At 41.8% G+C, this 21669-nt stretch overlaps 2 protein-coding genes across 3 annotated transcripts in view; both read left to right on the forward strand.

Moving 5' to 3' along the window:
• jph3b (junctophilin 3b) overlaps positions 1-18350 on the forward strand; it is a 53807-nt gene extending 35457 nt beyond the window's left edge. Inside the window, exons 4-6 of the mRNA XM_063477708.1 lie at positions 1240-1364; positions 3928-4907; positions 16061-18350. Coding sequence (XP_063333778.1) covers positions 1240-1364; positions 3928-4907; positions 16061-16141 — 1186 coding nt within the window. The 3' untranslated portion in view covers positions 16142-18350. The remainder of the gene's footprint in view (positions 1-1239; positions 1365-3927; positions 4908-16060) is intronic.
• Positions 18351-20037: 1687 nt separating this feature from the next.
• zcchc14 (zinc finger, CCHC domain containing 14) overlaps positions 20038-21669 on the forward strand; it is a 28939-nt gene continuing 27307 nt past the window's right edge. For both annotated transcript variants that reach the window (XM_063477709.1, XM_063477710.1), the window contains exon 1: positions 20038-21363. In XM_063477709.1, coding sequence (XP_063333779.1) covers positions 20869-21363 — 495 coding nt within the window. In that variant the 5' untranslated portion in view covers positions 20038-20868. The remainder of the gene's footprint in view (positions 21364-21669) is intronic.

A 21669-nucleotide genomic window follows, 5' to 3' on the forward strand; every position in this document is an offset into this window, starting at 1 on the left:
CTTTTTTAAAAATTACAGTATTTTTGGACAGTGCTTTTTCTTTATTTCTATTCTTTTCCTTATCTCCCTCTATTGTACTGCACTGTTTGTTCTTAAAAGCATTATATTCCCTATTTTTAGACATATATAGCTAAAAACTCCTACTTTACACTGTTCTACAAACTTTTTATAAAAATAAAAGAATTATAGCCTCAACTGTGTCTACTTGTACGCACAGTTGAGGCCATAAGTGCAAAAGCCCCACCCACTTTCTGGTCAAACCTTCTTCTTGCAATGGTCCGCCAATCATAATATGGTTGCTTGAAGGAAGGGGAAAGGAGACAAAATTGCTTATTCCAGCTAGTGGATGAACTGAGGAGATGCACCAGACGATCAAGGATTATTTTTGTGGCTCGATTCCTCAGTGTGATTTTTTTTTTTTTTTGTCCTGTCTCTCTCCCCTAACCCCCAACCAGTTGTGGCAGATGGCCATTCCTCCCTGAGCCTGGTTCTGTCTGAGCTTTCTTCCTGTTGAAAGGGAGTTTTCCCTTCCCACTGTCACCAAGTGCTTGTTCAAAGGAAGTGGTTTGATTGTTGGGGTTTCACTGTATTGTTGTAGGGTCTTTACCGTCCAATATAAAGTACCTTGAGGTGACTGCTGTTGTGATTTGGTGCTATATAAAAATAGAACTGAATTAAGCTGAAATTTTGAGCTGTAGTTCATGCAAATGTGCTCTAGTATAGTCCAAGCATGAAAACGTGTAACTGGAAATGAGCAGAATAGGTCCCCCTTAAAGATTAAAGTTAAGGTTGGCCTTTTGTGCTGTATGCATTTATTTTAAACTGGTATGTTTTAAAATAGATTTTAAGATTTTATTGACTGACTTTAAAGGGTTTTCATGATCTTTCACTTAGCTTTATCTCTGACCGCTTAGCACCATATACACCAGAATGTAGTAAAGGGGACAATGGTTACAGTCAGGGCTGAGTGGGCTGAGTCAGTTACTATATTTAAGTTTCATATTTCAACATATTTTTAGGGGAAAAACATTCCTGCTTTTTTTTAAAATACATTTTCCAAACGGTTTCTCTCTCTCTTTTACTTTTACTATGGTTTAGCTGTCCTCATATGCGTTTTTTTCAAATGTTTGCTTCATTTAGTTGCTGCTGTCAAAATGCTCAGCAACAGAAAATTTGCTCAGAAAATTTGTAATATGCTATATAAATTAAAGTTATTATTTTTACTATTCTGTGTTTCAGGACGGCTCACGCACAGGGTAAAGCTGAGGCGGCGGTAGCAGCAGCTCAGAAGGCCCAGGAAGAGAGTCGCATCGCGAGGGTCACTGCCAAGCAGTTCTCCCCTTCTTTCCAGCACCCAGGAAATGGTGGGCAACCATACATGCACAGATTAAAAATTTTATATATAGCACATGTTCATATCCGTCTCTATAGAGATCCAGAAACCAAGCCAAGCAGGCAGCAATACGTAAGCATACACCCCGAACATACAAAACACATCAAGAGCTGTGTGTGTGGTAAAGGTCAACGCCAACCACCCTCCAGCTTCACGGTTCTGCCACTGTCACTCATACCTGTAGAACGCTGCAGGTAGCCAACACAGTCCAACATGCAGAGTGACACACACGCACACAGTGACTTCATGCCGTGCGCTGTACACACACACAGAGCTGAGATGACAGTGATTGTTCTTTTGCCGTCAATTCTGCTCGTCTGCTTCTTCGCACAGCTAAAAAAAACCTCGCACACACAGAGTTGTGAGAGCATCTTTGTCAACAAGCATCAGCGCTGACATTTTGCAGGATGTTTGTTTTGATAACCTGTTTTGATAATCATCATCTACCTTACTGTTTCTGCCTCTTCTGCTTTCTGACAAAAAATAAAGGACTGTATAAAAAGATGTAAAGGTGGAATGGATGAGAAGATCGATTATGAAAGGATCTTTACACTTCTTCTCCTCCCAGTTTAATTTTTGTAAATGTGTTTTTTAAACAGACTTCTAAAAAATCAGTGAGATGGCTTGTGTTTTTATACTTGACATATTTTTTTTATTTGGAAGGCATTGCCAGGCAACTTTGGCACCATGTAGCTGATTTGTTAATGTTAATCAAGTGGACTTTGAGTAGAGGGAAACTGCTGCAGTGCACAAGTCCTTCAGCAGGCACAGAACTCCCTACTGTGCTTTGTTCACTGTTTACGTAACAGTTTCAGAAAAACATGGAGAGTAGCTAGAATATTCACAATTTACTGTGTGATATTTTTTAAAGTTAGACATTGAAGATGTATTTTATTTAAATGACCCTCTGAAAGCCTACCTTCTTCTGTTTATCAGTGGCTCAGCTGTTACTCAGCAGAAGAGAAACCTGACCCTTTAAAGTCTGAACCATCAAATAATTGCCAGAAAATTCAATTTTTGTGAAAATTCAATGTTTATTGAGCCATCTGCCATTTTTTATTAATTTGAATTTGTGTATATGACTTTTAATTTGCATTATATTTGGTACATCCGTCATGTTTTTTGTAATTTATTGTTTCAAAATGCATTGTGCAATTTATTTATTTATTTATTTTTGTAAAAGTCTCAAAAACTCACAAAAACTGTATGTATCAAATGTGATACACTAGCCATGAATCCGGCATGCTTGTGCGTGGCTTGTCCGTAGTTGCTGTGCCCATGTTGTAGCTATTTACTGTCAGCAGGGGGCAGTGTCCTGGTTGGCCCTTCACTTAGGGGCTGCTATGAAGAAAACACAAGTCATAATTTACAAAAAATACTTATCAAATACTGCAACCATTGTTTGCACATTCCACAAATGCTTTTTGAAATATGTTTTGTACAGTTTTTACTGCTCACAGAGATCATGACATCAACTCTTTTCTGTTCAAGCCAGCTTTTTAATCAGTCAGCATTTGACCTATGACCAAATAATCATCAAAAAGGAACCTGACAAACCAGTGGGTGACATCTGCCTACAACCATCTCTTATACTGTGTGATTGGGCTACACACTGCTAGCTTTTTGGTGTTTTTGTGTTGTTAAATTCCCAAAATCCCAAAGATCTGCACAAACAGAGACTTACTTAATAATGCTTTTTTACTACAAGCCAAAGTTTCCCATTTTACACAAACATTTATTCATTTATTCTGGGCTTTTGAGCACTCTGTCACATATACACTGAAACTCTAATGAATACACTGAATCGGGGGAATTTGGGGTTCAGTATTTTGCCCAACAATACTTCAACATGCTGACTGGAGCAGCTGGAGGTTGCTGTACCATCAATGCTACAGTCGTCTGATGACTTCCCTTCTCTTCTTCTTCTGTCTCCTCTCCTATGTGCTCTGTGCTCTGTCTACCCCACATTGCACATGCACAGCTAAATTAAATAAATCAAATGAATTATTTTTGCTTTAATCATTATGTTTTCCTCTTTGGCTTCTTGGTGATGTGGGAGAAATGGGAGTTCTGTTGGCCCAGTGGCTTTAATCCTTTAAGCAGATGGAGTAGGGAAAACACTGCAAACATAATGTCTAAAGAAAATTGTATTGTTTTCTTGACAGTGTGAAATTCAGCCCCCACTCTAACCCAGTCATTTTTACACATGTAACGAGATTTTATGCAGTGTTGTGCAACTTGTGGGATTATTTTCTGTGGGTGTTGTCACACTTACTCACCAGCCTAAAACAGTTGCATGTGATAATTGGAATTGCAATGATATATTTTATGTAAATGTAAGATTTAACCCCATCATGTTTTTACAACAGCCCCTTACTTTTTATTTATATAAGTTTTATGTAATTTTTTTTTCTACAGTGATACTGGTGTATCATTTAGAAACCCAGATTGGGTAATTCCAACAAGTAAAACTCCTTCACAACTCCTTCATCTCCTCCTTCTCGTCCTGAATGCCTTTCTGATGTCTTCTGCAGGTATGGAAGTGCAGCGTCCCAAACGTCAAGTGTCCAGCGAAGTGGAGGGCGAGGGTTTGTCGAGTAGCGCTGGTACGGCCGACAGTCCTGACCTGTATGTGAAGAGCGCAGCCTCTGACGACCCCTCTAACGACGCTGCAACCCCTGATCTCAGCCCGCCTTCCTCTTCGCCACCCCACACCCCGCCGCCACCTGCCCGGCCGTCGCAACGCAGCAAGAGTGCGCGTTTCCACCGGCAGAGCGCAGTGGACCATGGGGACAGGGGAAGGGAGGGGGGAGAAAGAGGTGAGAAAGGTGTGGGGGGGGAGCAGACAGAAATTCAGGTGTTGATGGAGGGAGGCAGTGTGGGAGGTGAAGGTGTTGGAGGTGGAGGAGGGAAGGGGGAGTATCCACGGGCCAACAGCTGGAGTGAAGACAAAAGAAGGGGAATGTTGTCAAAAGGAGGAGGTGGGGTCAGTGGGCGAGGCACTAGCCGGACCAACGGACACAAACACAGCTCCTCTAATCACAAGTCGCGGGAGCACAGCTCTTCCAATCACAGACAGGCCAGGTGGACAGAGTCATCCTCATCTGCCTCTTGGACGTCCAGCCACAGGGGCGTGCACGGCAGGGGAGGCCGGCTGCTGGAGCAGGACGAGGAGAAAATTAGCAACTACGAGATGGAGATGAAGCCTTTACAGCCCAGAGACTCAACCACCCACAAGCCCCATGGGCACGGGGAGGAGAGGCACGGTCACGGAGAGGGGCGTTCACACACCGTACAGCGACAGAGGCATAAGAACCGAGATGGGAGGGAGGGAAGGGAAGGGAAAGAGGGGAGGGAAGGGGGAAAGGACTCAGCGCACAAGCTGGACAGACAGGGGGAGAAGCTGGACTCACGGCCTCTGCGCCGGGACCTCACCCTCTCCCCCCCTCTGAAATCCTCCCCCATCACACCGACGCAGCAGGACCACAGCCTCACACAGAGCAAAGGCAATTCGGTAAGACTGTCTTATTCTCTTACACGCCGACACTTTACCAGCTCTAAAAGATGAGGTCAAAATGGCACAAGGGATTTTTTTTCCCCACAGAGCTGTTGATTTCTGGCACTTAACGTCTAAATACACCCTGGACAGGTCACCAGTCTGTCGCAGGGCTTTTATGCAAGAGTTTTATAAATTTGTATGATTTGGGCTTCAGTTAAGATTAGTTAGACCTCTTAGCTCCCAGAAATCCTGGCTATGCCAAACTTGGTCAATAGTACACCACTCTGGTTTCTGTGCTTTTTGTGGTCATATACTGTACCTGATGCACATTGACCGTGATGAGCTCTCTCATTTATTATCACGCTTTGTGCTGATAAATTTGTGCTGAAAGCATTTTTAATATTCTCAGGAACAAACAGCTGCAGAGCAGATTGGCAGAGTCAGCAATTTCTTTAATTAGTTTGATTTGTTTTACTGAACAGTAACACAAACTTTTCTTCTGGTTTGGATCCGGTCGTCTTAATAAATACTGTCATATTCCTGTGGATGTGGCCGTGTGAAAGAAACATACAGACCTGTTTCAGTAATTATATATCTGTGGAAGCAGTTCCTCCACTCGCAAGTCTGTTTGGGAGAATTGCCTTAATGTGCTTAAGCTTAACTTCATATAATACTGTGTTTAAACCTGTCGGAAGGATTCTGCAGCCCTGTCTCAACAAAGCCATGACATAAATCATGACTTAAACAAACCTATTTTAAAAAAACAACAACATCTGGAAAGGCTGGCAGCAGCCACAAGATCATAATGGTGGTAATAAGGCTGTGTTCAGACACAAAGGGGTTTGGTGGTGTTGTTGGGCACCAAAGTGGGAAAACCATTTCTTGATGGACCAGGCTGCGCACAGGGGAATCATCACCCTTAAAGGTGTTTGTGTCACCGTTATCTGCAGTATTGTACGCCACAGTACTCTTCTTTCATTTATCACTCAACTATTTGTGGCACTTTTTATGTGTACTAGCCAAAAAAGCACCATGAGTGTTTGTCAGTGAGACTTTCTGAAAATGTGTGCTAAATGCCATCACATCCCCATCGGTGCTTTAATGACAACCAGCTTTTCACGCTGCCTTCTAGTGTGGCTGTTCATATCAAGTGGAGACCTCCCCCCAAAAAGAGTAAATGTGAGGGACAAAAATGCCCATCTTAACCACACCAATTAAGATTATGGAGAGGTTAATGTCAACCTGTTTAGTAGCATTTTCAGTTTTTCTTGTCATTTTGGAGCAATGAATATAAATGAATAATATATGTAGTGTGTGATTAAAACAATGGTTAAAGTCTCTGCAGATAATTTTTCCTTTACGGTAACTGTATGGGGTTGACTTTTTCTAAGAACACATGTATGTAAACCTATTCAAGTTAAAGTTAATATTGTTAGGGGCTCTTTGAATGACCATGGGATGCAGACACAGCCAACAGCTTCTAGCTGTCTGCTAGCTGCTCCTTGACAGTTAATGTTGTGTTTTTAATTATAATAGTAACTCATTTAAGAAGTAGGTTCTTTTAGGTTGCTGAAATTATATTATTTTTATGTTATGCTACTGAGATACACATCATTGGCGTTTTGAAACTTTAATCAATATAATATATGTCTGACACTATGGCTGAAATTTTCCTGGCAAAATTGTTTTGAGGTGTTTTATTCAGAGACGCATTAAAGCATATTTCTGTCTATTTAGCTCAAAATTAAATGTGGTCAGTGCGCTCAAAGATGTTTGAGGTACTGAGTATTTTTGTAGCCACCCATCATGCTCAAATTAAATTTTCCCTTATATCAGTTTTCTATCACTTTCGTATCTTGATTAAATCTTTCCCCACGCTCATCGCTGTCATCCAGATTTAGTGGGAAAAAGTCAACAAGAGAATGTAAAAACTGCCTCTTCAGTGACAGTCTGGCACTCATTAGCTGATATGATTTCAGCATGTTATCCACAAGCTCAGCATAATTCTCTGCTCTGTGATTGCCAAGAAAATTCTGGACAACCTGCACGGATCCGTCCTATGCTCCTGATGTAGTTGGCTTCAGTTTTCTTTTGAACTTGTTATGCATCACGCATCAGTTCATGAATTTCAGAATCCACAAAGACCAAACCTGGAGACCAAATGTAACTCTTAAATGCTAAAACGCATCAGCATTCCCACCTGGTCATCCTAGTTATCCAATTATTAGAAGATCATAACAACAACAACAACAACAAAAAAGATGTTTTTTTTGTTGATGCTAGATAAAAACAGTTGCCAGATTTGGGGTCACCAAGTAAAATTTGTAAAAGCACAAGTAGAAAAATGCTTGTTGACCAGTGTAGCATTTGCTGATAATGTAGCACTTCACCTTCTTGTGTTAATGACTGCTAGCTGCATAAAAGCCAAGATGATATTCTCCATAAGAGCAGCTTTAAAACACAAATCAATGAGTGATGCCACAGTGGCCAAGTCCATCTTTTATGTACAGTCTGTGGTTCAGGGCCTTTATGAGCACATTCAGACAGCATGTCTTAATAACTCTGCGATGAGAGACTGTAACGAGATAAGTTCTGATATAGTCAGGAACACTCATTCTCTTACAGTTACAGGACTTGTAGTAAGTTAGTGACTCATGGACCTGCCATATTTACAAAAATAACCTTTTTTCTTCTGGAAATTGTATTTGTCTTTTTCATAAAAAGCATGTAGAAAATAAACATTATTCTGGTTTTAGATTGTTTTGATACCTTATTTGTCTTTATAGCCTTTTAGCTCCCTTCACTTCTATTCACTGAGGACTATCTTCCAAGCGCCCTCTACTGTCCTCGAGTCTGAACTGAATCTAGTTTCTGAACTGTAAAGAAAGTGGAATGGTGGCTCTGAGTTCACCAGCTGTTCATTAACTTTGCCTGCAATTTAGTGCTGGGCAAGTAAAGAGAGGTTTTATCACACTTTTATTTCCTGGAAACACTCTGCTGCTCAAACACGTTTTATGCAAGTAAGTATGAAGCCAAAAGGCACTGAACAACTTTGGGTTTAACATAAGTGACCCATTACACTTTACATTAAGCAATTTGACTTCATATAAAGTTGTTTACATAAAATAGAAGTTATTACTCGGAATTTTAGTATGAAATTCTCCACTTGGCTTCAGTATCAGTGGACAGCAGCTGAATGGAGCGTTTTTCATATCTGTCATGTCACTGCCACACATTGATTTGACTAAAAGGATTTGTTGCCCACTGTCATGAGGATACATCCCATCCCCAGTGACATAACACAATGTTATCCCACATATTAAGATAATCCGGGTGGAGAGGCACAAGGTTTAACCTTATGAAATAAAGAAAGATTTTTTTGTACCGTGAGCGAGCGGGGAGGGATTATGCTGCTGTAATATAATTTTTTGGCTACATCTTGACTTAGGCTGGTGGATGGCCCCATCCACGCTAATCCTGGGTGATAATATGGTCGCGGCATTAGCTAATGAAAGCAACAGGAAAATCAGCAAGTGAAAACCACACATCGTACGCCACAGACGTTCACTGAGCACATAAGGACGCACCCCATTTCTCCCTCTCGCACTCTCACTTTGCTTGTGTGTAAACTGCTAAATACAGTTCCTCGCTCCTCAAACAACTTGCTCACTTTAATCAGAATTTTTCTGCAGCAGTGTGATGGCTTTAGTGGCTGAGGCCAGTTGCTCATCAGTTCAGTGTGTGCTGCTACCTGCTACATGCAAACACGAAGCTTTAAACAGACACATGGACACACACACTGATAGAGATACACAGAACCCCAGCAATCCTCTCTGCACCTTAGTAACAGCAGATTGGCAAACTAGCCCCTTCCTCACAGACGGCCCCCTATTGGTTAACCAGCGCTCTGTTGCTAGGGAACAGCGTATGCCTTGCTCCAACGGCGGCCAATCAGTGGGCGTGTGTCAGTGACAAGGGGGGATGGAGGTAGGGTGCTTGTGTGCGTGTGTGTGTTTGTGTGTTTGCAGTCGCAGAGAAGCAAGTGAGATTTGTGTAAGACAGGTTCACAGCATGCACAGATACTATCACACTCAGATAAATACACAGCGAGAACGCCATGGGAATGGACACCGGGGTCACTTCCGCATGCAGATGTGCAGCAGCACAAACACGGGCCCTCAAAATCAATCAGTCGATTGATCACTTACATCCGTCAATGAAGCGTTCGTACAAGTTTGCAACAGAAAGATGCACACAATAAAATTACTTTAAAAAATATGCATTTTCTTTTACCGTGTCCGCTATAACATGAATACTCTGGACTGAAATAGTCACTCAAGAACATCAACTCAGCATCATGGAACACAGAAGCCAACCTCTGTGCATCCCATAGGCTCATATTTACATGAAGCTGCATCCCCATGGCCCATGTCCTACAACAACCATTAGTAACTCGATGACGAAGATATCTAAAAAGTAAACAACTAAAGTTCCATTTAAAAATAAAAAGCATATTAGTGGATACATCTGAGACAAGCGCTGAAAATATCTTTAAGATTAGCTGCCTCTGGAGGATCCCAGACACTAAAACCTGTTTCTTTATTAGTCCTAGTTGTAGATTGTGGAGGAGCAGGTGAAAAGCCTGAGACAGATGAAAGAAAAATTAGCAGGAATGTGTAATAAAAAGCATAAATAGACGTGTAATCAGTCACTAAAGTAATGCAGAACTGTAAACTAGAAGCAGAAAAAGACAAATCGACTACAGACAATAATCTGTCCTCTCCTGCTAATCCTGGTCAGCACACCTGCTGCATTTTGGCTTCTCTGCAGTTCATCCAAATCTTCCTTGGTATAGGCCACAAAAGAAACCATTACAGTACAGTTGTCAACGCCTGTAAGTGATAAAAGCACGAACAGGTCTCTCTGTATCTGCGTGGGAGAGATATGGCTGTGCTTTTGCAGCATTTCTTAAGATGATAAAAAGGCAGTTTTTGCGATATTTTGTATGTGCACTTCAAAATTCAGATGAGGATCAAAACGCACACCAAGGTTACTAGCTTGGGGCATATGTTGTGTGCTTGTGTTAAGGATTTTTTCAAAGTCACCTCAAAACCGAATCACTGCTTTAATTATCAGAACCTCTGTCTTTGATGCCGTGTAGGACAGTTTGACGGATAAAAACAGTCGTATTGTGACTTGTTGCGTCTACCAACAAGCGAGTGCCTTTAATGCAGACTTTTATAGCTATATGAATACTCCAGTTGTGTCCTCCACTGTTAATATTTTCTATATTTTCTGTCCTGTGTCGCATGCTCATCTTAAATCTAAAAATTCAATTAATGACATTAGGATACATATAAGATATCCCTGTGAACTAAACGCTCAGGCTTCAGAGTGCTCTTAATATCCACTTTCAGGCAGTTTGTTTTTTAGTCTTAGCTCTGCATTAAGTGCTTCTGTCCCTAATATGATGATCATAAGCACAAATTTCTAGCTGCAACTCCACCTGACTGCCATTCAGACCCTTTGTTTGCAAGGGGAAGGGAATCAGAAAAAAGTTGTCTTAAAAGAAGGGGGAAGGGAGCTAAAATCATCTGTTTTAGACTGTGGAAGCCTTGAGCAGCTGCATTATGGTAGTTATGAGGTCCCCCAAAATAGAATTGGAAATGAGCAAAGATCGCAAAAATGCAATGCAACTATTACCATAAGAATTGTCAATAATTGTTAATAGTTTAATTAAATATGAACAATTTGAGTTGTACCTATTTTAAAGCGTGTTTAGGCAGGCTGCTGGTGGTGATGGTGTAAATAACAAGACTTCAAACAAAGGTCCAGTTCTTTTCTTTTTTTATTGAGGCTAAATTTGGAATGCACCATGCATACTGATACTAAATTTTTACTACCAAAACATATTGTAATGTAGACACGCTAGCTGGTGTTTTCAGTGCACAGGTAGTACGGCTGCATCAATCTTCTAGCTCTCAGCATGATAGCAAGTAATTGCGTTTTCCACAAAGTGCAGCTATTCATTTGAGAGGCACACAGCATCCAGCTCAGTCCCAATTCACTTCAGTTTTATTTATACTGGACCAGTCCACAATAAAAGTCATGTCAATGTGCTTTATACTGGAAGGTAAAGGCCTGCAATATTGGAGCGATCAAAACAATCAGATCATCCTCTATGAGCTGGGCGAAAGTAGGAAGGAAAAACTCCCTTTGAACAGGAAGAAACTTCCAGGCAAACCAGGCTCTGGGAGCGAACAGGTTCAGGGGAGAAAACACGAACTATGGGAGAGCACAGATAAAAGTTAAGTGGGATGTAAACATGCTAGGAGTCAGAGAGAAATGCTCAGTGCAGCATGGGAAGTCCCTCAGAAGGCTGAGCCCATAGTAGCATAAATAAGACATGGCTGATGGTCATCTGAGCTAGTATTATTTTGAGCTTAGAGAGAGTTTCTCTCACCTGAAACCCAACCGGGAGCTGGTTCCACAGAAGAGGGATCTAATAGCAGAAAACTCTGCCTCCCATTCTACTTAGAGTACAAAAAAGCCTGTAGTGTAAGAGCAAAGGGCTCTGTTGGGATAACAGGATACTATGAGATCTTTAAGACACGATGGGCCTAAATTTTTAAGACTTTCTTTGTTAGGAGAAGGATTTTAAATTTAACAGGGAGCCAATGAAGAGAACCCAATGTGGGATAAATATGCTCTGTCTCTTTTGGGTACCCGTTAGTCTTTTCACTGCAGCATTTTGGATCAGCTGAGGTTTGTGTAGGGAGCTGTTAGAGCAGCCTGATAATTAGAAACTAGAATAGTCCAGCCTTGGCGAAAACAGTGCATGAAATTTCTAATTTTAGCAATATTGTGCGGATGAAGATATATGTTTGTGGTGTGTGTTCCATATATTTTACTAATTGAAAATACTAGTTATAAATAAACGTTCTCCAGAACCAATGAAGGAATTAGACTTAAGGCCAATCTATTATATAATCAAGTACCCACTTTTTAAAAAGGGTGCTCTTAGAAGTTGGGTGTGAATATGGAAGTCGTTAGTATTAAGTGGTGTGATAACACTAATAAGGACCTAATTTTTTAAATAAATTAGGTTAAAAAAAAAACAAAAAAAAAACAGGCCATCAGATGAATCATCCACTTGTGGTCTGGTAATCATCTATGACACAGATCTGTGATAAGCCTATCGCTGTGTTGATCAGCACAAACCTTGTTTGCAGCCTCTGGACGGATTCATTTACAACTGTGTTGCACTAATGCAGCTTAATAAGTGTGTGTAGAGGTTCACGGAGTCCTATTTTCCCTCTCCCACTGCAGCGATTGTTAAAATTATTTCAGAGGTAGACTTAATTAAAACCATAGGTCTTCTGCAGGTCCTCCTCTTTCGGTAAATCTTTTATTAAGAGTAAAAATCCGCTCTGTGTGTGCTAATGCCAGTGCAGTGCGTTATTTTGCAAAAGACAAAAAGTGATCGTGTCAGTGGATATACTCGTTTTACTTGCACATAATTACCCACAGCGTACAGGCGGTCAGAAAGACTGGCCTTCACCCACATGACCCAGGTTGTCAGCAAGCATCTGCTGAAGTGTCACTGAGCAAGACACCACAGCGACACCAGCTCAAGGCTTCTGTAGTGCAGCCAAGCTTCACCTCTGACCTCACTCTCTCAGAGAATTTAGGCTTCCTTGTTCGATAAAGGCAGAACTAGAGTATTTATATTCACGTGCAGTTTTCACCTAAGATCTTTTTCCTGTTTGTGTTTATTGAAAGTCTTTAACAAGAAGACAGGTAACACAATGCAAGGCAACAAAGAGATCACAACAATTTCTTTTAGGCTTAAAACAGTTAACAGAAGGTATGTAAGTAAAACCAAATAGCTATCTTTGGATTTTTACATGCATCACCATTCCTGCTGGTCTTTTCTCAAGTACTGCTGGTCAAAAAGGCAACTTGGCCCTTTCAAATTGTTTCTTTTCTGTGACATTTATTTTAGGTTACATATTTTACATGGACAGGGGTGCAATGGTTAGCACTGTTGCCTCAAAGCAAAAAGGTCTTGGGTTTAACTCCATCAACTCCAGCTTCCTCCCACAGTCCAAAGACATGCAGTTAGTGGCATTAGGTTAATTGGTGACTCTAAATTACCCATGAGTGTGAATGGTTGTCTGTCTGTGTGTATTAGCCCTGCAGCAGACTGGCGATCTGTCCGGGGTGTACTGGCCTCTTGCCCTATGACAGCCAGTGTTGGGCAAGTTACATTGAAAAAGTAATCAATTATAGTTGAGTAACAACTGAGTTACTTTTTCTAATTCTAAAAGTAATTAATTACTTGAAAAGTAACTATTGCGTTACTTTAAAAAAAACTTTTAACCATGGGTCCAGGGTATAATTGGACATTTTTAGCTACTTTTGATTTTCCCTCTACATTTCACCTTTAAAAACTATTTACTTTGTCTTGTTTGGTATCATTCTTTTCAGCACAACCTCACGTGTCTGAATTTACAGTTATGTTTTCATGTTGACATACTGTGTTAACACAATTGATCTAAAATCAGACAAAAAAACATAAAATCCGAGTAGAAAAAGTGATATGTTTTACTGTAACAATCACAAACATGTTTATTGAATCATATTTCATAACTTTAAATGCAAATGTAAATTGTCAATTTTAAAAATCCTATTCACAAGTTTTGCAAACAACAAAGTTATTTGCATCCATTTACCTTTTACCCTTTTTTTCTATAACCATTTCAAACTATTTACATAACAATCAGCTGTTCTGCATTCAATAAGATCCCACACAAATTATTTGTGCCACTCCAAAAAAATAATTTCTGTCCACTATAAAGGAGAACGTCACAGCCTGATACCTGCAGGTCTGACAGCAGCAGGTGTATCACTCCTGTTTTCATTCAGCAGTCGCCTCATTGTTCTGACACACAACACAAAACTATCCACAACACTACACACAAACTGCACAAGACAACACATGAACTACACACTCCAAACACGCTAAACGTCACAAATCTCTCACATCTCAAAACTCGCTCTCTCTCTTTTTCTGCTGTCTCTCTCTCTCTCTCTCTCTCTCTCTCTCTGTCTCTCTCTCTCTCTCTCGCCGTCACTCCTAAAACTCCCACTTCTTCCTAAACAACCAAATGTCATGTTGTCATATCATTTTTTGATTGGTCGACATGGTGCATTTTTCCACCAACACGAACGGGCGTTTTTTGTTTTGTTTTGTTTCTTGTTTTTTGCTCATAAGCAGAGAGTGCTTGCTAGCGCTGTCCTTAGACAGTAAACGTGACGAAATTATTGAGGAAAAAACGCCGCGTATATATTGTTTATCATGACTCTGGTTTTTACGTGGCCTATCAACACAATTTAAAAACTGGTATATATCACCTTGTTGCTTTGTCATCTTGAAGTGGTCATGTGATTGGCTTACCACCACTACTTTAGTGTTCCTCAGTCAAACAGCAGCACTCATGCCATTGTTTTGCCCCCTTAGCTCCAGGTGTTGTGCCAAAAAGTGATCGTCTGCCAAAAAGTGATTGCTGCCCGCGGGAGCATAACGCTGTAGCGCCCAGATTACTTACATAGACAGCTACTTCAGTGGAACTGATATAAGATGCGATAAGCTGAACACAGCTTCAACCATCTGTTTGTTGAAAAATAGTAGCATGACCACACCGCATTTTCTTGTTAGTAACGGTAACGGCGTTGTAACGATAGAAATAGCAATTAGTTAGATTACTCGTTACTGAAAAAAGTAACGCTGTTAGTAATGCCGTTACTTGTAACACCGTTATTCCCATCACTGATGACAGCTGAGCTCAGCCCCCCTGTGACCCTGATAACGACAGAAGAAAAGAATGGATGGATATTTTAGATGACATATTATTTTGTGTGTCATGTTTTCCAGTATCACCTCCACTGCAAATCAAATAACAAGAATGAAAAGTAATAATATTGTATTAGTTGGTGTATGTGTGTGTATTATTCTTCAGTAAACAATATATTCTGAGCTTAGAGATGGATACAAAAATGACCTTAAAATACTTTTTTTAAGACTTTTATACAACATCATAAAAATAGCAAATTAACAGCAGTCTTTAAATATATTTTAGAGGAAAGCAGAATAGTATAAAAAACAAAATACTCACATTTGTTTAAAGAGTTCCATGATCTGATATTGAAATTTTGTCTTTGAGAAAAATGCTCAAATTAAGAAACCAACATGTATTGCATATTTTAAGTCAGTATCCTAAGCTCACTTTAACTGGGAGTTGTTTACTGTGCCAGTCCAACATACCTTAACAAATATGGTAACTTACCATAACTAACTAGGGGCTTTTATTGTGAAAAGCAGAGATATTCCAAGTTCCTCCTGTTGTCCTGGAGAGATTTAGGACTAGGTCTAACCTCTTCAAAAATGTCACAACACTGTATTTAACTTGACACCTGTGTGTTCAAGATGATCTGTACTGAAAATCCCAGAACTACAGGATTTGTAAACTAGTAAAACGCCACAGATGAAATACCAGAATTCATCTGACAGCGGCAGTTATGCAGTGAGCAGTGCAATAACACAGTTTCCAAAAAGAACAAGAATAAATTAGATAAGAAAATGAATGAATGGATAAACAGAAGAATAATGAATACTGTTTTGTTTAAGACGATCACGTGTGAGCACTAAAAATATGGCAATAATGAAAACAGGATCTCCACTATAGCCTCCAAAGGGTTTGCACTGTTAAGAAAAGGTTTTCCAGTTCAACTAAGCCTCACTTTCTGTCATATTGGCTGAAGCTGAACTAAACCTGCCATATCCTGCTGAGGAGTGAGTTTAGGGCTTTAGAGATGGGTGAAAGTGCACCACTATAAATTCAGCTCAATTGAGTTTTATTTATATAACGTGAAATCACAACAACAATATATATATATATATATATATATATATATATATATATATATATATATAAGGATGAATATAAATGTGAGTGGTTTTCAGGTTGAATGTACTGAAAACAGCCTCTATTGTGAGCTGTGTGTGTGTGTGTGTGTGTGTGTGTGTGTGTGTGTGTGTGTGTGTGTGTGTGTGTGTGTGTGTGTGTCCTTATTATTGACACTTTCTCTCTTTCTCTCCCACGCAGGCCTACAGCTCCATCCTGGTTGTCATGGTGATTCTGCTCAACATTGGAGTGGCTATTTTGTTTATCCACTTTTTTATTTAAAGACAGCACCGCTTTCAGAGTCAGCCTACCTATGCTACAACAACTATAAATTCATATGAGTATTACGGCGATTCTGCTGCCCCTTCGTGTTCCTGGTGAGATGGCTACAACCAGCTGGGACCAAGGAGGGCTCCACCCTCATTTGGGCTAAAGGTGGCTAACCCAAACTAAGCAGAGCTTGGTCCGGCCATCTTGGAAGAAATGCTGAAGTGCAGAGCCCAAAGGGGTGGACAAAGGAGGGGTAAAGCAGTTCAGATGACTGGACTGCAGTGAGATAATCTAGTCCAGAAACTGGACTTAAGTGAGCTTCAGAGGTTCACGTCAAGACTGGAGTGGGCTGCCTGATTCTCAGGCACGAAAGCTGCAGCTGGCATTTACAGCAAGTGCACAGACAGGACTGACCAGACAGACTTTTTCATCTTCAAATCATAGTTTTCAACAGATTTGTAACTTAAAATTTATTTATTAACATTTTCTCTCATGTACAATACATCGATGGATATGTTCTTTATTTTGTAACCCTCCTCCCCTTCTTTCTAAAACTCCTGCCTTTTGGTTCTTCCGCCTGCCCTGGTGTTGTTACTGATGGTTGTGTGCTTATGTTCCATTGTGTTGGCTGAGACACACTCAAGAGCTGCAGAGTGTGTATGCGCTGTCCACACAAACACACACGCACACACGCACACACACACACACACACACACACACACACACACACACACACACACACACACACACACACACACAGAAACACACACTCATTGCTTTTACCCCATCCTTCTTCTTCTTTATCTGGTTAATTTTTATCGCATACTGTGTGTGAGGAGGAGTGTGTTTGGATATCATGTTCACAGTGAAATGCGAGTTTCTATCAAGCTTGGGTGTTTTTGCCATCACAGTATATGCCTGTGTGTGTGTGTGTGTTTGTGTGTGTGGTCTCAAAATTGCACAGTGGCCTTTCATGCTGTTCATGAACTTTACAAGAGCATCTCACAAGGACAGAGTCGCCACACAGCAACATCTAGCCGACTAGCATCGGCTGACAGCTGCACTCGCTCCATCTCTCTCCCTCCCACTCAACCCCACCTCCACACACACCGGTCAAAGGATGGAACTTCCTCTGAGTTGGTGGACATTCACAGCACAGCGTATTGGCAGAGCCCTGCGCCTGCTGTACCACCAGCTGAGGTATTTAAAGGAAAATACCGCTTCCATCGAAGCCTCACAAATACGGCTTTCCGACTGCTTCTGTTAAAACCTAACCTGAAGATAATGACAACATCTTTTATACTATACTTGCAAGATGTCTGAAAAAAATCCTAGTCGCCCAACTGCATTGCTTTTGTAGAGCAAATTGATCCAAGTACAACAATGCATGCATATGTGCTGTAATATCTTAGTTGTGCGTTGAATCTGGAAGCTTCAGAAGCTTCAGAAGCAACATGTTAGGTTTTGACAGGAGCACAGTTTGGAGACCGGCCTCTTTCTCATTGATTTTACTCAACTAAGCAACACAGATTAAAGTCCCTAGTTGGAGCTAGGTGATGCAATGCTGTTGTAGTAAGCAGTAGCCAGCGCCAAGTGAGGATTTATCATTTCCATTCCTTAACTTCTCCTCTGCTGAGCAAGACTCTTACTGACACGCAAGACTGTCACAGACAGCTGTCGTGCTTTTTAATCAACTGGATTTCTCTCAAACCGCCCAGTACAATCCCTCTGTTTCTTTCCATGTGTGCACATGACTGCTCAGAGAGTATATGAACATCTGTGTGTGTGTGTGTGTGTGTGTGTGTGTGTGTGTGTGTGTGTGTGTGTGCGTGCGTGCATGTGTGTCTGCTCGTCCTTCTCCTTCCTCATGATCGGATGGCAGGATGGCTGAAACCCTCACCATCAGTAACAACTTCCAGGAGGGGCAGAGAGGTTTGCTGTTGCTTTTCTGTCCGACAGCGTTTCTCAGGCTGTAGGCTCATTTCTGGCGTTTCCCCATGTTCTGACAACACCTCGGTCTAGAAGCTCTGCTGTATGTCATCAGCCTGGTGACGATGCCCTGCACCACCCTGTTAGTCTGCAGCATGCTACAGCATGCCAAGCTCTCTCTCTCTATAGTTTCACTCTCCTCTTTCTTTCTTTCTTTCTTTCTTTCTTTCTTTCTTTCTTTCTTTCCGTTTCTGGGAGTTACTCTGTTTTTCAGTTGTGTGGAGAAAAATAATGAAAGTGTTTGAAAGAAAACGACTTGGCTCGTGTATTTTTGGTCTCTCTCTCTCTTTCTTTGCATTGCGTTGTGTTTTCATACTTTCTGTGTGTGCAGTTTTTGCAGCATCCGTGATGCAGAGAGGGAGTGGTACAGAACCTGCTTGGGAGGGAGTGGTATGGTTACTATAGCAACCTTAGACCTTTCCTCCGTCAGCAGAGGGCGGGGTCTTTGTTTATGGGCGGGGCTTACCTATAGAGACTAATGTGCTGAAACAGTCGAGACGATGGAGCAAGGGAGAACTGCAGGTGGAGAAGAAAGAAGATTAGAACTACATTGTAGGGAGAGGTGAGGGGACACAGTGCACTAGAGTTAGCGCATTTTATTATTACGTAAATCAGAATTTAAGCAGCACTTTTAGGGTGTGTGTACATTTTTTATCTGTGAGGAGGCAAATATTACGCTGGACACAACACCACGTCCATCGGCAATGTGCCGCTGCAGCAGGCATCAGCATAGCCATCTGCTGCCATCTTCTGGACCTACATATGAACTACACCAAAATGGCTGTAAAGTTTAAATATATACACTGTTCCGCAAAAACAGTTAAAAGGAAAAACGGAACCCAGACATGAAGTGGAAAACCTGATTTATCCTATTATAAGTCAGCATTCCGGTGGAAGCCTTAGGTCCTGACATTCACACTAAGAGGACCAGATCCCCGAATCACTTAGCTAAGTTGGATAAGTAGTTAAGTGATAGTTATCCCAGCTAAAACTGGTCGAAAGTCAGGGGGAAAACGCTGGACACATTACCAGTTCAAAACAGCATGACCAGATCCTAATATACTAAAATAAATAAATAAAAATGTTTTTGTGGGACATGAATTTACGGACGGGTCACAAGGAATAAAAACATGGTGCGTTCCCAAAGATTAATGCCAGTTCAACCGCCATACACTTAAATTGCACTCCCTGACGACATCAGCCTCATTCAGAAGAACACCAAACTGCCCACATCTTTAACTCAGGTCTTACTCCCAGCACACGACTTTAAAGGCACATGAAGTAGTATCAAACTCTGAACACACATCATTCTGCTCAGAGGTACTCAAAGATCAGTAACTATTAGCAAAACTCACCTCTAAGTGGAGGGGAAATGTAAAATACTGTGCCAGAACTTCCTCAAAAGTGACAGTTTATAAGTCAGGATATGCATTTTTAAATACACTGATGATGCCATACTGAAATAAATAACTAAATAAACGACTAAAGGGAACTTTACCAAAAAAATCCCCGAATTTACCAAAAAAAAAAAAAAAAAAAAAGTGAACCAATAGTGACAGGAAACTACTCTTCTGCATATTCTCCTCCGTGGAGATTATTGATTCGATATTGGAATAAAGACAACTGTTGCAGTTCTCTTTATTCCATGAAGCTGAAACTGCCTTGGAAGCATCAGTTGAGCGTGTGTCTGGCACTTTAAAGACCTAATAACTAAGCGGAGTGTGAACGCATGAGAAAAAGATGTGGAATAAAAGGGCAACGGATATCCCTCTGAACCAATCGCAGGAGGAGCCTCGATTAAAGACAGCTCTCGCAGCCAATCAGAGCAGACCGTTCTCTGTGGTAGGTTTGTCTTGTTACCAGAGTTGGGATAATGTTATATACAGCTGTTTTTCTCGCTTCCAAGATTCATGGCAGAATGAGAAGAACCTAGAAGTAAAATGTGCACCAAATTCCTTCATGGCTTCTTTAAAAAACGCCTCCAGAGTCGTCAGTGAGATTTCTTTTTAATCCACAGCTTCTTTTGATGAGGTAATGTCTAAGAAATGTTCTCGTGGTATTTCCACTGGTAACCAGCAGTAGCTTCGGGATCTACTAGTTGTGTTTACAAACTTGAAATCCGGCACAGTCTTTGGCTGGTGCCCGCGGCTCCTCGTACAAGTTGTGGGAAGCCATGAGGACGGTGGAGCAACTCTACAGGAAGGGCTTGTTGTTGTGCCTTTTGGCTTGGCGGCTCGGATCAAAAAGTCTCGGTGTGCCTGAGGGTATCATTGAATGGGGCGGTGTGTTTTGATCTCGCCTGCCTTTGTGCAACAACTGTTTCTGAGCCGTCAGGGGGTCCGCGGTCCGACCGGCGGAGGGGGACACGGCGGAGGGACTCTGGGCTGCCGTGCTCCGTGGTGAATGCAGACCAGTCCACTTTGGCTGCATGTGAGACGCCTTTGGGGACATTCTGGTTCGGGAAGGCCTGCTGAGGTGTCGTCTCTGCTCCGACAACAAAGGAAACGACTTTTGCTTGTTTAATTTCACTCCTGCGGCCGCTCTCAGACAAACACCGAGAACGTTGAAGTGGCAAACAGCCGCTTAAGCCTAAGTTGGTAAATTAGGACTGAGTTTGCCAACGACGCCTGCGCAATTTGTGCGCACACCCGAGCGCGCGCGCGCGCTCCCTTCAAGTCGTTTTTAATCATTTTAAAGTGATTCTGTAGTTACTGTACCGGTCCACATACAGTGTGAGTGCGTGTGTGAGGATGGTGGAGAGCCAGAGCTGTGTTCACAGAGAGGGGGTGTACCGCTGGTTCTCCTCTCTCAACTCAGCCCAGAGGGCAGAGTTCCTGTGCGGCCTGCTGGACCTTTGCGTCCCCATCGAGCTCCGTTTCCTCGGCTCGTGTTTGGAGGACTTGGCCCGCAAGGACTACCACTCTCTGCGGGATGCGGAGATCAAAGCCAACAACCCCGTCGACCTGTCGGGCCTTACCAACATCACAGATGAGGTGGTGCGCAGCAAGCTGCTGGTGTCCCTCGCACTGCTCGGTTCAGACAACCGGGAGGCTGCAGGGGTCCTGTACCGGACCCTGACCCACATAGACACGGTGATCAATAACTACGGCCTGGCGCTGAACGACGGGAGGACAGAGGAGCAGTTTCTGCTGCTGTTCACCATGGCATCCAACCACCCCGCCTTCAGCTTCCACCAGAAGCAGGTGCTGAGGCAGCAGCTCAGCCAGATCCAAGACATCCTGCAGGTGAGAAAGTGCACCTATAACTCCTTCAGAGGGAGAGAAATTAGTTGGGGAGGGGGATTCACACTTTATTTGTTTACAAGATATTGGTAGACGTGTCAGAGGAAGTTCTGGATTGATTGGCAGATGATGCATTAAAACAGCACAGAGTGTGATGTGAAATCGTGTGCCAACTTTTTTGGCAGACTGAGAATTGGATCAAGAAACGTTGGTAAAACATGCTGGGATCTAACTTCTGGAGGGGAAATGCACATTTATCAGACAGGAAATGAGGCTATTTCACTTTAATTCTCCCACTTAGGTGCTGAC

Source organism: Pelmatolapia mariae, linkage group LG7 (genome assembly GCF_036321145.2).
Source record: "Pelmatolapia mariae isolate MD_Pm_ZW linkage group LG7, Pm_UMD_F_2, whole genome shotgun sequence".
In the NCBI taxonomy this organism is placed as follows: domain Eukaryota; kingdom Metazoa; phylum Chordata; class Actinopteri; order Cichliformes; family Cichlidae; genus Pelmatolapia; species Pelmatolapia mariae.